The 25,347-nt window shown below is 37.4% G+C and overlaps 1 protein-coding gene across 3 annotated transcripts in view; it reads left to right on the top strand.

Annotated features, from left to right (window-relative positions):
• LOC145998629 (complement factor D-like) overlaps nucleotides 1-25,347 on the top strand; it is a 94,612-nt gene that overhangs the window by 57,565 nt on the left and 11,700 nt on the right. For all 3 annotated transcript variants that reach the window (XM_083135089.1, XM_083135088.1, XM_083135087.1), the window contains one exon: nucleotides 2,433-2,623. In XM_083135089.1, coding sequence (XP_082991215.1) covers nucleotides 2,433-2,623 — 191 coding nt within the window. The remainder of the gene's footprint in view (nucleotides 1-2,432; nucleotides 2,624-25,347) is intronic.

Here is a 25,347-nt window from a genome sequence, read left to right as displayed (position 1 = left end):
AGTTCAGCGCTGTACTTTCAACTTCGTAATGATCGACGCTAAAAAGGCCATATATTTGAGAGCTCTCAACACTTAAGAAGAATCACTATCAAAATCACTGAGCACTTATATTCTTCAACTACTGGTTGGCCCTTCCTCTTCATTCCTCCTGTCTGTATCCTTAAAAAGTTGCGGTAGAAGCCACCTCTCGCCGATTCATAACACTACAAGTCTTTTCGTCTTTCAAACTACGAGTTCACCATTCGTGTTCTGTTTTGGGCTCGAACTATCCATGCACTTTTGTGTACCGCGGTGACGAAATCTAAAAATGTCAACAGCTCGAACGGCTGCAAACTTTTCACGTTTTTCCAGCAACGCGCGCGGACATTAACCACAAAAACCAGACGCTGTAACTCTCTTTCGCCGACTGTTGCAACAAACCTTAGCCCGAAATTCACGAGCGCTTATTTTCCATTGTCTTTGAGACTCAGTCTATTATTTAAGAGGGGTGTGAAGTCTTTTTAATAGAAGCCAACTCTCGCCGATAAGTCCTACAACAATCGGTTATACTAAGAAGGAGAATATTTAAGTGTTTTGTGGAGTGTTGTGTGGTGCAGAAACGAAGGCCTTACGAAGAAGTGAGGAAGAGCGACCAGAAGCTTTAGAAATGTGGCTATGGCGAAGAATGGATCGTGTGATAGACCACGTAAGAACTGTGCTACAAAGAGTTGGCGAAAGAAGTTATTAAGAAAGAGGCAAAAAATTGCTGGGAAACTGTCTAAGACAAGCTGAAAAAAGGATTAAAATGGAAAGAATCCGGATAGAAATGTATCAAATGAAAGGTAATATTTAATTATGTAGATTTTGTGCTGACATGAAACATGGCATAAAACAAAAGCTTGGAGAGAACAAAAGTTCCTACGAGGGTAAGTCAAAAATTATCTACACTTTTCACCATAACTTTATTTACATTGGCCACACTGTCCACAGCTCTCGCATGCTGATAAGTGGTACTTTTGTGTTTACGTGGCCGAGGTTTCATATTTTTCGCTCCATTTTTCTTTCTTTTGTAACAGAGTGAACATGGTCGCTCTGCTGGCAGTGTGCACCAACGCAGAGCAGAGAACAATGATCCGTTTCTCTGCTCCGAAGGTGTGTCCGGGGCTGATTTTCACCTTAGGCTTTCAGTACAATACGGGAACAGTGCCCTACTGCGTAGAAGTGTATATGAGTGGATCGAGAGATTTAAAAATGACCGGACAAGCGGGAAGCACAAAGCGAAAGCAGGACGCTAATCAACCTCCACCACTGATGGAAAGATTCAGCAAGCTCAAGAGATGATTCTGAGGAACAGATAGGTCACAGGATGGCAGCCGATGAGGTGGCATGCTCTCTGCAAATTGGTCATCAATGGCATGCCTGAGGGGGGGAGGATTGGTTGGGGTTATAACCCCTCCCATTTGGCCCAGAATTCTTAAACAAAAAGAACGTCAATGGTAGGGTAAAATGGCAAAATGAGAACCGACTACTAAAAAAAGTATACATAAACCCATCCCCTTTCGAAAATTCTGTGCACGCCACTGTTAGTCATGGTTGTGTGTGCAAAATCGTCCACGACAAGCTTCAGATCACTGGTCTCTGTTTTCCCTTGGCGGACATTACCACCAGCACTGCCATGTTCACTCTGTTACAAAAGAAAGAAAAATGGAGCGAAAAATATGAAACCTCGGCCACGTAACCACAAGAGTACCACTTATCAGGATGCGAGAGCTGTGGACAGTGTGGCCAACCTAAATAAAGTTATGGTGAAAAGTGTAGATAATTTTTGACTCGTATTAAGGCAAGAAGAGATGAATGCATGATTGAACATTAGAGTTGCTAAGTTTTCAATTATCCAAACCTTCTTAACATTTACTTTCATCAGCCAACGAAAATGCACAATTAGTTTCTGACATCTTTGAAACTGTCTTGAACTTCAGTTCCTTAAATTTCCCAGCGTAGGGAAAATTCCTTCCCTTCAATTTATTCGGTGAAACGGGAATTTCCATTTTGCCGATAATTGTGCTTAGGTAAGATATTATATTTGTTTCCGGCGAAAGTTGAGTTGAGTTGACTTGGTGTTTTAAGTCCACTTTATTCACAGTAAGGCTAATCGGAACTGGATCTGCAGTTTAAAGTGGGATGCGAACCACTTGTGCCTCCACCGGGTATCGAACCCGGGACACCTTGATTAGAACGCGGCACGAAAGGGGAGTAAATCTGTATTTATCGGTGGGATTGAGGAGTGAGTGGGTGGATTTTTTCTACTACCTTTTGCTAACCCTCCTTGGAACGCAGTGTTTGCCACTAATCAGGAGGTACAATTTCCAAAAAAGTGTTAGTAAACTTTGATGATTAATTTATATGTTTTGTTATTATTGCATTAGATTAATTATTTTCCTACTCTTTAACAGGAGAACCATGTGTTGCAGCAGGTTGGGGATTAGTTGAGCCCGGTCAGTATCCAGATATTTTGCAATTTAATCTACTTATTACGGCAACATCCGACACCTGCAATGTTGTTGCGCCTCCATCTGCATTCATGCTTCTCACAGAGACTGTAGTCTGTGCCGCAAATTATAATCCACACAGGGTTATTTGCCAGGTATGCTAATTCAAGAATAAATAGAATACTTATGCATCAATTGTTTCTACAGTGTGATATCATAGAAATCGTCATATAGGCATGATTACTTTTATACGTGGTGTTTCATCATTTTTTCCCGAGTTTTTAACGTTTATAGTACAATGCATTTCACGGACGAGTTGTCCGTGGAGCGAAGGGGAGCGCTCCACGGACCACTCGACCATGAAGAGCACTGTACAAAAACTACTAATACAGTAAAAAGGTGCACATCAGTACAAAAAGAATCTCCTCAAGTTTGGTACCTACCCTATAGGTGCTCGATATGTGCACTCCTGCTCACGGAGCAGACCTCAATCTTGAAATCAAGTTTCTGGCATACACGTCCAAACATATCGTTCTGCATCGCGCAGGTAGCCAGTCTCTTTGAACGTGTTCCACCACGCACGAATTGTCGTATCTGTAGGTGCCGTTCGATATTTCGAACGAAATCTTCGTTGTACCGTCACAACGGACTCATATTCAGTGTATTCTAATACGCAGAAGAGAGCCTTCTGTTCACCAGTGAACGCCATGTTTGCGTTAACTGCGGCTAATACTACAAATAAGTGTTAAGGCCTATTAAGGGAGAAAACGTGGGGAAATTCTTTATGTACTGATATGCTGTATGTGGAATAATGCTTGTGGTATAAGACCAAAGTATTTATTACGTTTCCTTTCATCCTATTCAATAAAATTTTATTGAAATGTTTTTGGGAAAATACTTCTTTTCATTTATTAAAATTATTTATGACTTAAGCTTTCTTTAATTTTGGTCATCATTGTAGAAACAAACAAATAAATTATCCATGTGTATATTCGACAAAATAGTATGTGTAGCGAAAGAAATACATTTTCGTTTCGAAAAAAATTCAAGGAACAAAACACAAAAATAATCTATTCACAATCAATGCAAAACTATGGAAAACAAAGTATTTTTCGACAATTCGCCCAGCAAATAAAAGGCGAATTTTAGCAGCTTATAAAATTCGATAAATATTTTCTCCAGTTAATAAAATAAAAAAGAAATAATTCAACCGGAATCGAGACCAGAATCTTCAGCGCGTGAAACTGATTCATTGCCACATTTTCTTCATTTTTTTCCACCTCAACATAATATCAATTTAACTCCATATTATTCATTCTTCATTCTGGACTTCAGGACAGGCAAACACAAACATACACGTCTTAACAGGGATTCGAACACAGGACTCCTGCAGCCGTAGTGCGTCCCGCAAACCAATCCGTCCCTGGAGTCGAGAGCCTAATTCGCATTTGTCAATATCTTTACCTCACGAGGTGAAGCTTAACAAGCTTCGAAACTTGGAATTACTTTTTCTCGAACATAGCTGGCTAGTGAGCTCCGGTAAATTGGGATGGTGTAGCGTCAAATCATCACCGACAAAACATCGACGGCAAAAACATCGACGCCAAAAACATCGACGGCAAAAACATCGACCGCAAAAATATCGACGGGAAAATCATTTTTTGACATCATCTAATCCCGAATATTTTGAGATGGGCTACCGTAAATTATAAAGTGCTATCGTGCTACCAATGTATGATTACAGCGCCTTGAATAACGTAGTGTGGAAACCGGCACTGTTCTGACCTCTCTGGCTGGTTCCACTCGAAAATGATACCGCTAGAGGCGCTGGTGTTGGTCTCGATGCATGGCATTCGTCTGCTTATAATGGAAGTAAATGAAGCTATCGCTGCAACGTCTGATTCTTTTACATGAAGCATTTCTATGAATATGATAATTGCTATGATATTTGGTACAGTGGTCGCGAAGATATTAACGAACATTCTAGACAATCGACCACGTCCTGTTATCGTTATACTTTCATTAATAATGCGGGAGAAAAAATACGCGTGGAATGCTCTTGGTAACTAAATATTTATGTATGAATTAGGTTCATTTTTATTATCATCATCATCATTTCTTTTAAAGATATACACACTGGAGCATTTATATTTTTAATATGTACTGTCTATTTTCTTCCGCTTTAAACTAATCGCGGCAATGATGATAATGATGATTGCATGAAACGACAAGGGGAGTGCCATCGACATGAGTATAAGGAAACTTTCAGACCAATGGAACAAGCGACACGGGATGTTACACTGATGTGACTAGTGACACAGACACTACCAGACTGTAAAATAGCATTCATTGCGCATTACGGTCGAAACAGCAAACGACACGTTCATATGTCGTATTCGCATGCTACTTGTTTTTTCGGTCGGAAAGCTCCTTAAAGGAAGGGTGCTCAGACCGAAGCGACGCGCTACAGGGGAAGTTCCCAACTAAGTGACAAGCGACAGCCTTGAAGCGGCACTTCAGTCTAATAGCAAGCGTTTGCTGCTAATTGTGCGAACAACAGATCTAGGCGACACGATAAGCCACACGTGTCGCTTTGTGGCTTGTATCTCGCTCAAACTGGGCAATTTCCTCAATAGCTTGCAACGTGTTGCCGTGGTTTGTTGTTCGTGCATGTACAATGCAATGAGTGTCTTACTTTAGGAATATTGCGCACCAAAGCGGCACGCGACACTTATTGCTTGAGGATTTCAACAACCGAACGCTGGCCTGTGCTGCCCGTCATGCCTTTACAATGTGAAATGTTGCTCTTGACTGGCTCGTTTCCAAGCAACATGTGTCGCGTCTCACTTCGGTATGAAAGTTGCCTTGGACCGAAGGACACGTGTCGCTTTGGTGTGAAATCCTCGTATCGTTTGTCGCGTGTCGCTTTGGTCTAAAATCTCCTTGAGGAAACTGTGCAGTGAGAGCTTGTGTCTCTACGGTTCGAAAAGCTCCATTGATTACAGACTGCTCGCTTTCAAGAGACACTTGTGAATTGTTGCCTCGGTATGAAAAATATCTCTCAGGATACTAATTATATTCTAATAACATAGAAAAATAAACTCAGAAAAATAAACTCTAATACACAGTCCAAGACCTAACGTCCGGAATCACATTGCGATATTTCTTCATGTGTTATGCACGCATGCTATTTATTTATTCATTTTATTTTACTTTTCTTTCCAAATTAATGCCATTTCGTGACTGCAAATCACTCCACAAATATAACTGTTTCCATCAATTCACTTACCGCCTTTCAAGACAAACAAATCTACATAATATATTCTAAAAACTAACAAAGCCGCATTACTTTCATAAGAAAATTAGCACCGACACTGATCGCACTGCCATCTATGTTTCTCATCCGTCTGGGGAACCAGTTTCTTGGGTCGTTTTCCACACTACGTTATTCAAGGCGCTGTAGTATAATGGTCATTGTTGTAAGAACAGCCCGCGAGGCCGAAACACACCCTCTCAATAAAGACATTATTATTATTATTGATAAAATTACAGACAATGAGATTGCGCAGTGAACGCGATTGTACAGTTTCTGGTAACCATTTGTCACTTCTCGCCGGCAGCGTTTGTGGTCGGGCGAAAGGGAAAAGAAGGCACCTGCGTGTGAAACATGAAAAGGCCACCGACTATTGTTATTCTTTGCTTATTAAAAGCAAGGGGACCGAAAGGACCAATATACAACTTGACTTTTCCGTAATGACTTTCTTTCGGTTCATGCACTGGTATACACCGTGTCCAAGTAATATAACTGCCCCTTTTGCAATATTGTCTTGCCCCCTTCCCCTCCAGACATTTTCCCCGGGTGCCGCACCACGAAGCGCCTTCACTGTGTATCAGTACCGCTGTTGTATTTGAATCAAGGGGTCCGAGGTTCGATCCCCTGTGGAGGAAAGTTGCACAGTGGTATGGATTCTTTAAACTATAGGTTCAGTTCCGATTAACCCTTCGTGGGTCACACGAGAAAAATTACCTTGTTGATCGGTTAAATTAAAGGTCTAAAACACCATATCCTCAATTATTACGATTAATTATATACATAGGCCTATATTGTTTTTTGTTATAAATATATTTGCAAACAATTGAGATTGTATATAAAACTACGAATTGCATGTTTCAGTTTTTAAAAAAATAAATATACAGGACAAAATAAATAATATTCCAAATACCGGAAATTTCAATGTTACATGTGCACCAATAAAATAATAATAATAATAATAATAATCGTTTTAAGTCCTCTTTATGCACAGAGAAGTTAATCGGACTGGACCCACAATTTAAAATAGGATCTGAACCACCATGTGCTTTCACTGGGTATCGAACCCGGGACCCATTGATTACAGGGTAACACTACGTTTATTGCAGAGACAATTGGAAAATTAGTTCCTTTTGCAAATAAAGTAACTGGTGATTGAAAGTATTTTTAATTTTTACACTGCACTCTTACAAATGTTACAGTGATGGGTATCAATGACCATCTGAATCAAACTGTCCATCTAGTGAGTCACTTTCCCTCAGAACATTCGCTCTTATTCCCTTATGTCCACCTTATCAGGGACGGCGTTCCAGGCGGGCTAGGGGACTGAAGCCCCACAAAACATCTCTGGCTCCCTTCTCCACAAGATTATTATAGTAGGTTAGACGCATTTCGACCAAAAATAGGAAAAACTCACTCAATATTTTCCATTAAGAAACTTACATTTGGCCGATCATAACTCACCAAACGTGCCACAAAAATTGAATCACTATTTTTAAGAATAGGTCTAACAGGTGCGAAAATACATTTTTATATGTAGGAGGACGTTCAACACCTAACGAACCTTTAAGCTTCATTTTCATAGACGTGCCACGGGGAGGCAAGGGTGGCCGACTGTCCCACCCCTAATCCTTTACTTAGAAATGCAATGCAATCTTAATGCAGTTATAATATTATACTCTAAAAGAATGTTATCTATTTTTAAGCCGATACATCTCCAAGTAACTACGGGAGAGGGGGTTGCTTGTATTACTTTGTATATAATTGAACTATTCCACTCAGTTTTGTAGGAAATTTCTTGTTATTAACACTCGTTAGCTGGGAGTTGTGAGCTGTGTTGCTTAATGTGGCTGGCGAATAAATAGCTCATACTTGGAAATTAATAAATTATGTGTAGTTGTTTTGAGTCTGAACCTAAGATATTAATTTAAAGTCACATATAACTTAAAAAGTGTGATCTTTTTTTAATAATGTAATACATATATAGCTTAATTGCAAGTAGTCCAACAAGGCATGGTATCTTCGAAAGCATCTTAAGAGATGCAGGATAGAAACTTATTCCTTTAAGGATCCTATCTGTAACAAGATGGGCTTGCTGTGCGAATGCTACGACAGTCATAAATTCTTTCCGTAAATATTTGACATCAGGAAATAGTCTCAAATACAAAAGTAACTGAAGTGAAGGCAATAGAAGAGGACTGGTTTCGCAAATGAGAATGTCGGAAGCAAGTGGAGCATTGGTCGTCTAAAATTTTCAGGTTTATTAACATTTACAAGTCAATGGTACTTTTATTGACCTCTTCGGACCAGAGGAGCAATTTTTATGATTTCACAAATGTGACAGTTGTTTCACAAAATAAAAATAATCTTGGACGCTATTTTTATGGCCTAGAAAACTTTTTAATCCTCCCCAAAAAAGTTAAGCGGCGAGTTCAATTGTGACCCCCTAAAGTTAAATTCCAAGCTACGCCCATGGGTGTGGAGCTCAATTTTAATATTTCTAATTCATAGTTTGTTAACTCCTTGATTTCATAGCGTCGTATTTCTCTCTCTCGGAATTTTTAGCGATAAGGATATACGTATACACTGCCTTTCACGGCCGACGTGGCCGTTGGGTGGCGGCTAGCGCGTCGAAAAGTAAGAGCACATCTGCCCGCAATTAAACCCACAACTGTACGCTCACCTCGGCATTGGACACGTCAGTGCTTCAGTATCCAGACAGCTGTTGTCCAGTTTGCACGTGTTTGTGAAGTGTTAAATTGTTAACAAGTGTTTTAGATTGGTTTGTTTTAGTTTATGTATTACCAGTTTCTTTCTGCAGTCTAATGTTGCCAAGCTATCCGTACAATTTTAAACAACCAATTTTTATATATAACTCTTACGTCATTACGAATTCTTGTAGGGAAGTTAGAATGCGTTTTGCAGCAGAATTCCCACATGTTCCTGTTTCACACAGACACAGTGATCAGAAAACATGAAGAAATAAATTGAAGCAATTTCGAAAGAGGAACCGATACGTGTTAGCGAAAATTTCCTATAAATATGTTGGATACTGGACGACATCATTTTAAACACCTTTTGTAACACGGTATGTGTTCATTTTAATTGTAACTGTCAATGCAATTGTACGAGCTTATTTAATTACATAGCTAGCGGTTCCAGTTACGCGGATGTTGCATCCAGTTTGCAGGAACACGCGTTCCTACTTTCCGGCGCGCTTTCCGCCGCTCCACGGCCACCTCGGCCGTGAAAGGCACTGTATAATTATGACACGAATGAGAGAACATTGCTAACACTAATATTCGCGGTACTCGAATGAGGAACTAACTAACAAACAGAAATGAAGCTTAAAGGTTATTTAGATGTTGAACGTCCTTCTGCTTATAAAAAAAAATATTTTCTCACCTGTGAGACCTATTCTAAAAATAGCAATTCGATATATAGAAGAATTATACACACTTAGCTGTATGCACATATTCTTCGTCACCGTTTGAACCTTCAACAAAAGAACAACCCCACAACCACCAAATATATCCAACTATTATACAATTGCACCAGTATATAAATATATGTGTTAAGGAATCACAAAATATAGTTTTCTCACTCAATATTGATACAAAATCAATGGAAACTTATATTTTGCTGAACACCCAAGAAACTTACAGTCGGGACGCGCTAGCAACCGGCGTGGAATCACCCGCCCTGGTAGTGACGCTCTGTTGCCGGATTGACCCAAGGTAACTTAATATACTATAAGGTAGCGCCATCCGAAAATTGCCGATCATGCACGAACGCGTGACGTCATGTGGGAGGATCGGTTATGCTCGGTGCCCCTTCGGTTATGTTCGTTCGGGGCTGGGCAGAAGCAAACGGCCGCTATCATTTCTATGCGAGTTTCAGAGAGGGAAAGTGTTTCATTACTTTGAGGGGTAAATATTAATTATCATACCTCGGGAAGGTATTGAGGTATTTCTTTAATGATTAGTAACATAATTAAAACATGCTACTTTTAAAAGAGGGGGAAATTGCACATGCAAAAGTATTGTAAAAATTCATTTTTCTGAAACATGATCGATATATTACAAAGAAGGTTGTCCGTGTTCTAATTAGAATTTCAGAATTCATCATTTCATAAATCGTATTATGATTTTAATAAGAAACGTTGCATGCTAAAGAAGAATTGCATAGTGAAAGAGTTACAAGGAAAGAATTGATTGACAGATTTGGTTTATTTTTGCTTTTCTGTCTTTTTTTTAAATATGAAAGGAAAACCCATAAGAGGTAGTCCCCCCTTTTCTATCTCTTTCTTTGTTTCCACAAGCCGGCTTCCTTGGCGTAGTGGTTAACACATCGCACTTCAACGCCAGAGATTTGGGTTCGAATCCTGGCTTGGGCATGGATGTTTGTGAGTGTTCATTCATCATTTCATCACTCATCCCTATCTTCGCAAATTAGCCAAAAGTGGCACAAGAAGCGAAGTAAAATGAAGCAAATCAATCAATCAATATTTGTTTTCACATATACTATCACATTTACTAAATTCTCAATTTTCCCATTAAGGACAAATCAATATCTTGCCCGATTGGATTCGAATCCGGGACCCCTGGCGTCGAAGCGCGATGTGCTAAGCACTACGCCAAGGAGATCGACAGAGTCCTCCGAGGTACTACGGGCTCATAGAACGTCACAGGAGTACTATCGGATTATAAATTATGGATATTAGAGTTTGGATAATAAATAAATAAATTATATAATATATAATCTATAAATAAAAAACACCCGTTCTTTATTTATAGAATCTCAAAGAGAGCGATAGTTTGCCAAACTAAAAAATAATTCTATCTTGTTCTCACGATAATAAAAATAGAAGGCATAATAAAAAAATAAATTGGTAACTATAGATTGACACAGAATTGAATAAGCTGAATTTTGATGTAACTCGTTTTTATGTGGTTCTACTGATTAACTTTTAATTGGAGTCCAAACTTGAATATCCGTAATTTCTAATCCGATAGTAGTCCGGTATAATCTATTTACAACATTTAACACAAGTCAGTACAAATGCCTAATATTTAGTTTTCTGACTAAATATTTCCTTCTTATTCATTCAGAACGTTGCAATCATTTCCAGGAACATTTCAAATTTTACATAACATCAGAAAGTATTAAAATTATACTGATATACTTAAAATCCAATCTTTACCATTCACCATAATGTAACTTTATTTTTGAAGTTATCAAATGAAAGAAGCAATATACAATCTAGATAAAATTTTACTCTGCATTTGATACTTACTCTAAATTCGAAAGAATTTCCAACCTTCTTCATATATTTATTTACTGTACAATAATTTTCGTACGGATCAAAGTTCTACAAGCAAAAATTTTTTGAAAAGTTTTATGTGGAGGAAGAATGATGAAATAGTGTGTAAGATAGTAGTTTCAGACTTTGAAAACGCAATTCCAGTTTGTAATTTGCAGATATTTTTAATTTCTCTGGTTCAAATTTGGCTGCAAGTTATCGTTGTCATAGTTCTAAAAAGTATTTTTTCGTATTAAGAACTTTACATACAAACGCGTGCAGAAGACGAGCCAAAGTGTACAAGTACTAATTTAACTAAGTTAACCTACTCGAAATACTTGATGAGTACTAGGAACATCAAACTTGAATGTCTTAACCTACTAATTCAAGTCTATAGAAATAGATTTTTGATCACACGGTAAATGAAACGCTTTGAGAATATCGATGAAAATATCTTAGTTTAATTAAACAATAAAGGAGAAAAATTACATGAACTTCACAATGATTGACCGTGCAACTGTACGAATCATTATTCGTTAAAGGACTTTGTCCGCAGATTATCTATTTCCATGCGTGTCTGAGTTGTATAACCGGAAAATATACTCCAAGGCTGATATGCGACACACATTTATACATTAACGAAGTAACTTGCATTACACTAATCTTAGATCTTGCTCTTTTTGACAGAAATGTTCTACAAAGAAATAATGTAACATCCATTGGTTTATATTGAGTACAAGGGTACAAAATTATTCACAATATATTTGTGAAATACCAAAATTGAACAAAGTTGCAAACATTTTAATGATGGGTGTAATATTCACTTATGCAATATTTACCATCGTGCATACAACGCTATGTAACTCGAATTGAAGATGTACTAAGTGAAGTTCATTTCGAATAGCGTGAAAGTTAGTACACGATCTTCGAAATGCCCATTTCCGACAACGTTTTTCACAATAATATGAACATACAAATCACAATCAACATCGGTCTGTGTTAAATGAAATTGTTAATAATTATAAATCCGACTTACATAAAATGTACTTAACAAATCAGTTAGGCTCACTACGTACTTCGCACTAGTTGAACACATTTTCAAAATATTGATGACAACTCTTGTAGTACTGTCGGTTAGGTTACGTTCTAGATTTTGAACTTTTTTATTTGGTCAAAGCGGTTGAAAGAGGTTGTTTGTAATCTTTAATTTATTTGCTTCATTATGCAGATGTGTATTTCTCCTTTGTAATAGATCGAATATGTTTTCCAACAACGAAACATTGCTTGCAGTTTGTGTATATACCAAGGTCTATATATTTTTCACTTTTTTGGCAGCATAGTCTTTAGCCTGTTTAGGGCACGTTTCCTTATTGAGTGTCTTTCGTAGCGTACAGATCTGCAAACCTTATCAGCACGTCCTACAAGCGAAGCATATTGTGAAGATAAGTGTTTAGGAGAACTACACCATTTCCTCAATTATTTGGTACTAAAGTAATTGGATGTAATTTTAGCGATGGCACTGCAGTTGGCTTCAGCACGTTCTTTGGTGGAAAATACAGAAATTCTGCTTTTAGATCTCGCACATAGTCTTCTTCACAATAACTGGCACTGCACACTTGCATTTTTTACATTTCGTCTACAAGAATGAATCCATTGTTTACTTACGCAATTATCGACTGGAAATCTATGATATTTTATGTCATTTCCTTTAGTTTTCTGGTTATAGTTTTCATAGCTTGCTACAGCACAATTAGACATGATTGCAGTCTAAAAGTACAAAAATAGGTAAAATTATCGTATGGGTAAAACGGATTCCTTCAAATTTCCTTCAAATTTACAGGAGAAAGTACTTACGGAAATCATTTTCTTGAGCGTTTTGGAAGTTCCTGAATGTAGATTTGATTCATTTTAATGTGAATGCGTTTTGTTTTCTGCGAAAATCTCTGTCCGACACGCTGTTTCTGCTCCCGCCATTTGCTTTTTGCATGAGTGTGCAATGTTCCGTGTGTTAAGACGATGCAACCCCGTAGCCAGTGTTTCAGACTCGCCGTGTTTTCACTAGAACCACCTGTCGAGTTCGGAACAAGCCATTTTTCCCGAATGGGTGTCACTTATCGCACAACATTGTAGCAACATTGTGTTCGGACGTCACAGGAGAGAGTTGTTTTTACAATTTTTCTTTGTATTTATGCTAATGGAACCTAACCTAACAGGCCTAACCTAACCACGTAGGCATTCCTCGTCTGACGTCAATATTCAAGGTTGCAAGATTGTTGTGCGTAAAGGAAGAGAATTAACGAATTACGAAAGAAAGATGGTTCCTACCTGAATGGGTGTCACTTATCGCACAACACTGTAGCAACATTGTGTTCTGATGTCACAGGAAAGATCTTTTTCATGTTAGGCAATACAAGCTAACGCGTCTCTTAGCGAAAATAATAATTTTTCTTTGTATCTATGCTAATGGAACCTAACCCAACAGGCCTAACCTAACCACGTAAGCATTCCTCGTCTGACGTCAATATTCAAGGTTGCAAGATGGTTGTGCGTAAAGGAAGAGCATTAACAAATTTCGAAAGAAAGATGGTTCCGACCCGAATGGGTGTCACTTATCGCACAACATTCTAGCAACATTGTGTTCTGACGTCACAGGAGAGACTTTTTTCATGTTAGGCAATACAAAGGTAACGCGTCTCTTAGCGAAAATATTATTTTTTCTTTGTATTTATGCTAATGGAACCTAACCTAACAGGCCTAACCTAACCACGTAGGCATTCCTCGTCTGACGTCAATATTCAAGGTTGCAAGAGTGTTGTGCGTAAAGGAAGAGCATTAACGATTTGCGAAAGAAAGATGGTTCCGAATTGCTGTGTATGGACAATGAACGTGGTAAATCGCAAGGTTATTTTACAAGTTCTACACGTAAATGCGACGTATTAGCATAATTTCAAATAGGGGCACGAAAGTAGATATTTTCCGGTGAACGAGGTTGCACCACTGCATAAATCGACAAAACACTCTCAGAACGCCCCCTAAACCAGTATGCTATCACGGCCATAATGTGTTACAGATTCGAAACTACAAGTAACAGTAAGTACTCGTAAATAGAGAAAATAAACATTATCTTAGTTAGAAATGCATTATTTCGCCTTAAGAAATGTTCCGCAACACGTTAGCAATGTAAAGAAGTCCGAAATATATGATTCGTAGGTGTTTCACCCATACGATAATAGTACCCAAAAATACAATAAAAATAAATCGAACGCTACGAAATCAACAACCTGCTTGTTCAGATTTTTGCGACGTGTTAGTAGCTAAATGCAAGGTTATTAGAAGTATAGGTTGGGCCAATCCGTTGTTTACTCGTGATGACGAAACGACGGTAAGAGGTGAATTTATCCATGAAATGAATTCCAAATTTATGCGCTAGTGTTGCACTATGCAGATAGGAAACCATGCCAGAAACTGAACACACGAAATCGAGTACACAAATTAGCATTTCCACCCATTTACATTTTGTGGCTTCAGACAAATTGAAAATAAATATAGATAGTTATTTATTGTTATTCGGGACAGAATATTATTGATCGGAACGGGAATTTTTTTTAAATCCCGACATTCGGGACGGGAAATATTCGCAATTTCTCGACTAGTCGGGAAATCTCAAATTCTCATTTTCACCTTAAGTGATTTTCTTTGCATTTCTGGAATGAAAACTAACAATTTCCGATAAGTTCCAGACACTTGTAATGCAGAAAACGTCAAGATTTAATACCGCTTTAAAATGACCATTCGGTATTTCCCGACTGCTCGGGATCCAGAAAAGTAGGGAAGTCATTTGCTGTAGTCGGGATAGGGACAGAATTTTTCTTTCCGATCCCGGTCCCGACTTTTCGAGATACCGCACAGCACTTGTTATTATTATTTATTTTAGTTCAGCACAAGATACATCTTCCAAGTACGTTGAACATAATATATACGTTATATACGTTTTTCAAAAGGATTCTTCGGTCACCGAGCTTTGGATTCGTGTGGGAACGCTAACGTGAATCATGCTAATGCTAGAATCTGCAGTGCGCATTTCTGCCCAGAAGATTATGTACGTAATCTGAAAAGTCAACTTTTAGTTTTACATCGAAGAAATGTCCTTAAGCAAGATGCCTTCGACTCCTTATTATGAGCAGGAATGTAGGGAGTATAATCCTGGTAAATACTTCGCCTACCATTTCTTTGCCATTGGTGTACAATTCTCTCTCGCTTTTTCCTTACATATTCACATAAAGCAATAAAAATACAAACTGCTAACTTTTCATTCCATTTTGGTTATTTATTAAACGGTACGTGTTTGTATTTATATTTGATAAATTTACTTTGCTCTTCCGGCCATTTAAGTCAATTGAGATGATGAAGAAGTGATAAAATAGATGAATGGCCAATCACAGTTCCCCTTACTTACAAGAGCGACCACAAGAAAAAGAACCTTCCTCCTCTTCTGTTCAACTCGGGCTATAAGAGAGCATGCTCCACTCTCCCCCTTCCCTCCACACTGGAGTACGGTGCACAGGAGTCGCGAGTCTGCGCAGGTTTCTTTGCTTGTGGTTCACTATAATAGTAATATAAAATTGTACACCCACCTCACTTAGTTCTCCGGCAGTTTGTTTCTTTATACATCATATTTGGAGAAGATACAATCATATACAATTCAATCTATAGTTGTACGTACACTGTACATAACACACCTGGATGTACAGGGTCAAGGAAAACAAAGAAATGAGCATAATTTTCTCTTCGGTGACGATGTTGAACCTAAACCAAAAAAAAACTCAAATAATGAATTCGACAATGTAAATTGATGAGATTTAGTAAATCATCTGATGAAGTGAACTAATTCTGAGTGGACTAATCGCAAGCTCAGACCCTATTATTTCTTTATGATATGTGACGTAAAGTTCCCGCCCAACAGTTTGACGGCGTTAGTGGTTATAGCATCTCCTTTTCCACAGCCTGTAGTACACATCCTAATCTAGACATTGTTCTTGTTCTGGTGTTTAATATCTGCATACTGCAACACTGTCGTTTTGTCATTTCACGTGATTTGATTTGATTTGATTTTAAAATTTTGGGTGCGCCAGCACTTAGGCTATTTTGCACCCGTCACGTTATACGGGGTCCAGCCCCTTATCTTTACAAAGAACAACTCTAACGTTGCATAAGTAAAATCTTAAAATGTTCTGACTTTCGTTAAAAGCTGAGGCTGTAAAGGGGCACTCAGCACACACAAGGACCAAAAACAGGACAACACACACAAAATTATACTGGCCAGAGTGCCAGTCGCCAGAGCCTCGTTCGTCTGCAAAACGCAGTCCAGGGTGCACTAACGTGGAAGTGAGGTTGACAGTTGGATGTACTACGTGGAATCACCCCTTACACCCCTCATTTCACGTGACTTCACATTGAAGTGATGCATTCACTTGGCCGGTCACACGTCATCGCACGCAAAAACTTCAACCGTTACCATGGTTTTGGGCCAGGGCTGGCTAAATGTACCCCGCACCAAACTTACTGCACATAGCAACGAGCACCGTCAAACCCGATCCTCCCAGATGACGTAATGCATACGTACTTCACATAGCAACGAGCACCCCCTGGGATTGACCTACTTCAGGATTTTCGCGAGTACACAGAAACACGTGTAGGATTAAACATCTGGTTAAACAGTCAACAACGGACACTTCCATTGTTCCCATTCCGACTCTGTTCATATTTGAAGGAACAACGTTAACTACTTCTGTTCTTTCGTTCATTTTTTATGTTTCTACATACAGGTAGCTCAAAGCATTAATAACACATGTACCAAATGTATCATTAATGTTACGAAAATCGAGCAATTGCCAAGCGTTTCGTTGTAATTTATTGAACTCTGTATTGCCAGAGCCTGTATTCTCATGTAGCTTCCCAAATTTGCTCACTTCACACCCCCACACGTGCCTCCCCGATGGTACAGTGGTAGGGTAAGCGTCGTCGCCTTGTAATCAAGTAGTCCTGAGTTCGATACCCTGTCGGGGCACATAGTGGTTCGGATCCCACTTCCAACTGTAGGTCCATTCCAGATTAGCCGTAATGTGCATAAAGTGGACTTTAAAACACCAACTCAATCAACCAATTCACACACAATTGATTTGTTCTTGATAAATTCTTCTCCGTAATACAGTAACTCAGTTCTGTGAAATTCTGTTTTAGAGGTAAATTTTTGTATGTTCCGCAAAATATAATTTAAAAACTTGCTTGCATGGTTTTTTTGCACCATGCACATAGGTATATGTTTTTACAGAAAGGCTTTTTCTAGTAAATGGCCCTGTAAAAGATTTGGACAGTTTGATTAAAGCAAATAAATATACGTAAACATACAGTTTTCTGTTTCTGATACTCGAACTCCTATGGAAATGTTTGTTGAGTTTGTTAATGAAACTAATAATAAATTCAGTAACTTTTCTTCCAGTGAAACTAAAACATTCTGGATGTACTCTATAATTGTAACTTAAAAATATTTTTGTAGTCTTTGTACCTGAATTTTGATTTTTTTTAATGATAGTTCAAAAAATATCAGCTACCATGTTTATTTACAGTTTAATGATATTGACACTATTTATGGTTTAACATAGTTAGTATTTTGTATATTTTTCTACACGAAATGTTTGCTATTTTTGCTCATACAATTGAATTTTAAATCAAGAGAAATCCTGTGTTTACATTTTTTTTTCGTAGGAGCTTCACACCATCAGTACATATATTTTATTTCCTTTATTTTCCTATCTTAGAACCTAATAATGACCATTAAATGATTACGAGAGTAATGTACTTTCACCAAAAGTGTTTCTGATATTTACAAAATTGTTATTCTATAAATTATTTATTTAGAGTTATTTACTTTTGCTGCCCAAGCGTCTCGATCGAGATACCCAAAAGTAACCCTCACGGGACCAAGCGTCTCGATCGAGACGCTGTGTCAAGGTCGTAGTTTTTACGTTATAACTTTTCTATTTTTGGCTAGAATTTCGATTTTATTTTTTTATATTGTTCCTAACACATGTATTTAACAGAAATGTTTTTTTTTGCATTTTTTTTTGTCTTCATGAAAATGAAGGGGGAAAGGCGGGAAAAGGGACTTCTCTTTTGCGTCTCTTTTCAAGGTCAATATTTTGCCGACAAAGAAAGACCAGCTTTGTTGTTCTAAAGCAATGCTTTTCACTCCCTCCTGCTAATTGCATTCCAAAGAAGCTTGTTTATCAGTATCCGATGTCAAAATGAAAGTTTTCCGTGAGGGCGCAAGCAGGGGGTGGGAGGAGGGGGAGGGGGAAACTGGTTGTTGAATCTGCGTTGTGAGAATGGAATTTCGAAGCGCGATGAAGGAAACCTTTTTTTTTTTTACCACAAGTGTCCACAAGTGGCAACAGGGGTTACCCAGCATTGTCTAAAAATATAATTTCAAGCAGCTGCAAGAATTGGCGCTCATTTGTCACTACATTCTAGCTTTTCGTCCGTGAATGTTGTGCGTAGGTGTCGTTTTGTGCCCAAATGCGAAGACATTTTTTTGGGTGAAGTGAAAATTTTTTAAAATAATTTTTGGGGGTTTCCTCCCTTCCCCCTCCATATATACACCAAATTTGCATAAATTTTGCATTTTGTGCATTTTGACATTTTTTTTCGGGGCGGGGGGAAATACCATATTTTTTAAGAAAAGTATTTTTGAGGGGATTTCCCCCCTTTCCCCCTCCATATGTACGCCGAATGTGCATAAATTATATCGTCTGAATCTCTGATTCATTCTGCGTACAACGGTATATCTTTCATATCTCTAGAGCATTTAGTTTCTGAGCTATAGTCATTTCAAGGTACCGCTGCATATTGAAGCATGAATCAGTGGAGTGCCGACCATTTCTTTTGGGGGTACAACTCAAGTTACATTGGTCATATGATGATAATGAAAATATTTCTGTGTTCCTTACATGTCAGCGATCATTTCCATGTGCATGTCGACACTGTCATGTACTTTTTTCTTGGGGAGGGTGGGGGAACCAAATTTTTTTCCGAAATTTTGTAATTTTGATAGTTAGCCCCTCCCCCCACACAACATATACGCCGTATTTGCAAAAATTTCATATAGTATGAATCTCTGGTTCATTCCGCGTACAACGGTATATCACTCATCTCTCTAGGGCAATTAGCTTCCGATCTACACTCATTTAATTGAAACTCTGCATTTTGCTCAAAATCGGCTTGGGCAACCGAGGCTTACTTCTGAAAAAGGCCTTGGGTGGCAAAAGGTGATTTTTTTTTTGCTGTCTAATGTGTTTATGTTTGTCTTGTGTAGTAGCTCCTCCATTCATATTGTGGGTTAGGCGTAGAGCTGACAACTCTGCACTGTAAAAAAAATGTCAAGAAACAGCAATATAAAGCCATGGTTGTTCCCAAGGTAAAATATTCCGGAGGTAAAATAGTCCCCCGTTCGGATCTCCGGTTGGGGACTACTTTGGGAGGTACCTGGACTAAGGATAAGATCTACATTAGGAATAAGGATATTAAATTAGGCACCTGGAATGTTCTGAGCCTTTACCGGCCTGGGGCATTTCAGTGTACAGTTAATGAGATAGTTAAGTATAAATTAGATGTAGTAGCTGACCAGGAAGTTACGTGGCCAGGAGAAGGGAATTGTAAAACTAAAAATTATACTTTTTTCTATGGTGGTACTGAAAATCATAATTTTGGAACAGGCTTTTTCATAAATAATAGAATTATCTCGGCTCTTAAAACAGTAGAATTTATTAATGATAGGATATCATATGCAGTTTTACAGGGTAGATGGTGTAAAATTATTTTAATAAACATACATGCACCAACGGAAGATAAAGATGATAATACTAAAGATGATTTTTATACAGAGTTAGAACAGGTCTTTGATAAATTTTCTCAGTATGATATGAAAATTCTGTTAGGTGACTGTAATGCACAGATTGGCAAAGAAGAGACATTTAAACCCACGATTGGTAAAGAAAGTCTTCATGAATTAAGTAATGATAATGGTATAAGATTGATTACTTTTCCAACCTCAAAGAATTTAATTGTGAGAAGTACCACTTTTAAACAAAAAGATATCCATAAATATACCTGGTCTTCTCCAGATGGTAAAACTCATAATCAGATAGATCATATTCTCATTGATAAGAGAAGGCATACTAGTATAATTGACGTTCGTACACATAGAGGTGCTGACTGTGCCAATGACCATTATTTAGTAATTGCTAAATTAAGAGAAAGACTCTCAGTGATAAATCATAAGCAACAAAATCTAAAAGTTCTAAAATTTGATACAGGAACGTTTACTGATGAAAGAATTAAGAAAGATTACCAAATCAAACTGTCAAATAGATTTAATATTTTGCAGGATTTAAATGATGATGAAAATATAAATGAAACAGACGTAAATAAGAATTGGGAGCACATACGTAATGCAATAGAATCAGCAGCTAAAGAAAGTATAGGATACCATAAACCGAGAAAAAGTAAGCCATGGTTTGATAATGAATGTCATAATCTAATAGAAATAAGAAATCAGGCTAGACTTAGGTGGTTAAATAATTCTGATGATACAGATCTAAACAATTATAATAGAATAAAGCGAGAAGTTAATCACACGTTCAGAAGTAAAAAAAGAGATTACTTGAAAAGCAAAATTAACGAAATTGAAACAAATAGCAAAAATAAAAATATCAGAGATTTATATAAAGGTATAAATGAGTTTAGAAAGGGGTGGCAACCTAAAGTGAACTTGATAAAAGATAAAGACGGTGATTTTCTATCTGACCCAAGCGATATTCCAAATAGATGGAAGAACTACTTTAATGACCTTCTAAATGTCCATGTAGGAGATAATCCAGAAGTAAATGAATTGCACACAGCAGAACCTTTAGTTCCAGAACCTTTAGTTCCAGAACCTAACTTGACTGAAGTTAAAGATGTTATTAAAAGTCTAAAGAATAACAAAGCACCTGGCATTGATTTAATACCAGCTGAGTTAATTAAATATGGTGGAAATTCGTTAATACTGTATGTCAAATTCATAAATTAATTTGTTTAATATGGAATAAAGAAGAAATCCCTCAACAGTGGAAAGAATCCATAATTGTTCCTGTGTTTAAAAAAGGTGATAAAATGAACTGCAATAAATACCGTGGAATTTCTCTACTCTCAACAACATATAAAATATTATCTAACATTCTTTAAACAAGACTAACCCCATATGCTAATGAAATTATGGGTGATTATCAATGTGGATTTAAACGTAACAGATCAACTACAGATCAAATTTTTCACATCAGACAGACACTTGAAAAAAAGTGGGAATATAATCAAAATGTCCATCAACAATTCATTGATTTCAAAAAAGCATATGATTCGGTTAAAAGAGATAAATTATATAATATATTAGTAGAGTTTGGAATACCTAAGAAGCTTGATAGTATGATAAAAATATGCACCAGTGAAACAGAAAGTAAAATTCGTGTGGGTATTAATATGTCTGACAAATTTACAATTCATGATGGATTAAAACAAGGATATGCATTATCTCCATTGCTCTTTAATTTTGCCTTAGAATATGCTGTTAGGAAGGTAAAAGAATCTAAAGAAGGACTAAAATTAAATGGTGTGACTCAGTTGTTAGCATATGCAGATGATGTAGACTTACTGGGGGATGATGTGAATACAATTAAGAATAATGCTAAAATATTTTTCAAAACTGCTAAAGAGTTAGGTTTGGAAGTTAACAAAGAGAAAACTAAATATATGCTTACAGGCCGAAACCAAGTGTTAGGTAATAATCAAAATCTAATTATTGATAACAACTCGTTTGCACTAGTTTTCAAATTCAAATACTTAGGAGTAATATTAACAAATGAAAATTATATTAAAGAGGAAATAAAAAGTAGGCTTAATTCAGGAAATGCATGTTACTTCTCTCTTCATAAACTTTTGTCTTCTCGTTTAATATCTAAGAAACTAAAAGTTAAAATATACAAAACAGTAATTTTGCCTGTAGTATTATATGGATGTGAAACTTGGTCCCTTACATTGAAAGAGGAACATGAACTGAGAGTATTTGAAAATAAGATCCTTAGAAAATCTTTGAAGATAAAAGGGATGAGGAGACAGGTGAGTGGAGAAGGTTACATAATTTAGAACTACATAATTTGTATTCATGTCCAGATATTGTTAGAATGATTAAATCAAGAAGACTTAGGTGAAACGAATGGGAGAGGAAAGAGGAGTTTACAGGATTCTTGTTGGGAAACCTGATGGTAAGAGACCTGTAGGGAGGCCAAGACGAAGATGGAGGGAGATGGAGGCTGGTAAAATAATATAGTTGCGGTCGGTATCGAGTTTTGAAAAGGACGAACGCCGCGGCGTGATAAAGAAGGCAAAGAGAGGAGGCATGAAATCAAAAGAGAACGACTTGCCACAGATGTTCATAACAAGACGCACTTTCTTTTGTTGGTAATTGTGATACGATACAACACAAGTAAAAAGATGCCGGTAGCTGATGCTTGCAATGTACTATAGTAAAAACACAACAGAGGTTCTTTCAGTGAAGGTTTTCGGTTGCTGTGTAGAGCAGGAAGAGAAAATGTTTCATGCTTGCCAGAAAGTAAAATTCACACCGGAAGTTAACGTTAACCCACAAGAAACTTCATATTCAAACTTCTAGATTCGTTAATTTATCACTTTACGACGGAAATAACATATATTAGCATACTGATACGTACGAGCTTAATTTCGTGTGACGTTTTATTTTTTCCCCAGCTTGCCAACAGCTGATTATCCTGTCCGCCTGTTTGTGCGAACGTGGCAACGCAGAAAACCCCCAGCCACATTGCAGCCAACGAGGAGACAGAATTTGGTCACGTTCTTCCATTATGCGTTCTGATTGCACACCGCTTCTTATCGCGGCCCGACTTTAGACTGTGAAATTTGTCGCGCGGTATTTTTATGGACCCGCCAACTATCAAAACTCAGGAAAAGTATCGGCCAGTATCTGAAAGTAAATCCAGCCAGTGGCGGCGATTAGGGTAGACTAGGGGGTGAGTTGCCAACCCATTTATTGCCACTTTTGCCCCCGCACTATGCTGAACCTTATCTACAAAGGGAAATGTACTGTCTTCCCCCCCTCCAGTTTTGGCACCTTACTCCACGGTATTGGAAACCAATCGCCGCCACTGAATCCAGCGTATACTTTCCGAAGTCGATACTATTTTTATCAGCCGATACTGATACAACGACATCGGCATAGTCTCAGCCCTAATAGGTATAGGCCTATATTATTTTTGTTAATTAGTTTCGCTTTTTTGCCACATTTGGCTAGTCATGACGATGAGGATGAGAGTAGTAGGGTTTGTGGTATTATAAACTCAACAAATGATGAGCCCCCCTCAAGCAGATTTGGCTACACTTAAAACAAGCTCAACATGCCCATATGAGCTTCTTGCTCAAGTGTAGCACCCTGTCTAACCCAGGATTTTTGTAAAAATGCCCTTGGGAATTTCCCGAAACTACAGTGTACAAATGATGACCCCCCTCAGATTGATTTGCCCATACTTACAAAAGTTGCATCAGCCAGATTGTTGTCCATAAGCTTGTTAAAAATATGCCCCTCTTGATATTGTTTTCGATACACTTGAAATTAAGCCAAGATCCTCATAAAACCCACACCCACCCACACCCACATACACACACACACACACCTACACACACACACACACACACACACATATGCTTACTTCTGGTTTATTTCTATTGCATCATGTTGTGCAACAAATTATTATCCAATATTATGCAACAAATTATAAGGCAAGAGCTCTTGCATCATGCTGTGCAACAAATTTTTATCCAATATTATGCAATAAATTATTAGGCATGTGTTGTTTTCTGATTGGTTAATTATGACATAATGTGATGATGTGTTATATTCTAATTGGCTTATTGTTTCAGATGTTTTCAAGGCGGTCCGTGCTTAGGCTATATAAAGAGATTTTGCATTGCATATCAGCCAGTATTGTGAGAGTTGTTGAAGAATAAGGGTGTGTTGTTGTAGTGCTTCTCATATTTTTTAAACACAAAAATATAGCAGATTTGTATAAATTGAATTTCAAATCTATTTGATTTAATATACAGAATTTTTTATTATTCATATCAAACATATTTGTAATATATTGAACAAAGGGTTTATATCTGCCCCAGTGCTTCTGTACTTATTCTATTTTTGTGCAGGTGGGCTATTAGCTTTACAACCTGTCATAGGTTTATTTAGTATAGAGTTTTGATTTGAACCCCAAGAAATTTTATATAAATACCAAAGCCAAAAATATTAACACACATACACACATACACACACACACACACACTAAATATACAAAGCACACTGCTGAACCCAACTGATATTTTTTATTAACTATAAAGTTTTGATTTGAATCCCAAGAAATATATATAATAAACCAATAATAAAAATGCCAAATCAAAAACATTGTAATCAATGCAATAAGAATATATCCAGCCCCAATTGGGTTAAGCACCAAAAGAATTGTAATCAGACAAAAGCAGAATTCTCACAAAAATATGCCCAAAATGCCATAGAGAATATAGCATGGAATATTTCACTTATACTTGTTCTGCACAGTCATCAACATTTCCAAACAAAATTGATTGGAAATATTTGTGTGATTGCCCTGTATAACTTAGATTGCAAGGCCATATTTTGTAATTTTCTAGACCAGGAGCTAGACCCTGTGCACCAGAAACAGGCTATAAAGTGCCTCTCTACAAATTATGTAAGCATTATGGAGCATACAATATATTTTACAATTTTGAGAATCTCAATTTAAATTCAGGAACAAGAGATTTGGATTTGATGTATCTGGAAATATCTCTTCTTTCAAAAAATGTTTGTATCTTGAATCAACCTGCAAACAACATTACATGTTAGGCTGGGCTATCTCAAGAGCAGAGGCATGCAGCTTAGTGGTTTCCCGCACTCACATTCTGTAAATATATTCTATGATTTTATTATCCTATTAAAGCACCCAATGCTGCAATTTTTAAATTTTTGCTGTGTATGCATCAAAAGATTGCAGGTGATGATTGAAATCTGCACCACTATACAACATCCCACTGTGTGTTGTAACAAATTCTGACCTATGGAACCTGTCCAGATATAGCTG

Source organism: Lepisma saccharinum, chromosome 14, assembly GCF_977018435.1.
Source record: "Lepisma saccharinum chromosome 14, izLepSacc3.1, whole genome shotgun sequence".
Lineage (NCBI taxonomy): Eukaryota > Metazoa > Arthropoda > Insecta > Zygentoma > Lepismatidae > Lepisma > Lepisma saccharinum.
Note: the sequence above shows the minus strand (reverse complement) of the source record. Positions and strands in the feature narration are given on the sequence as shown.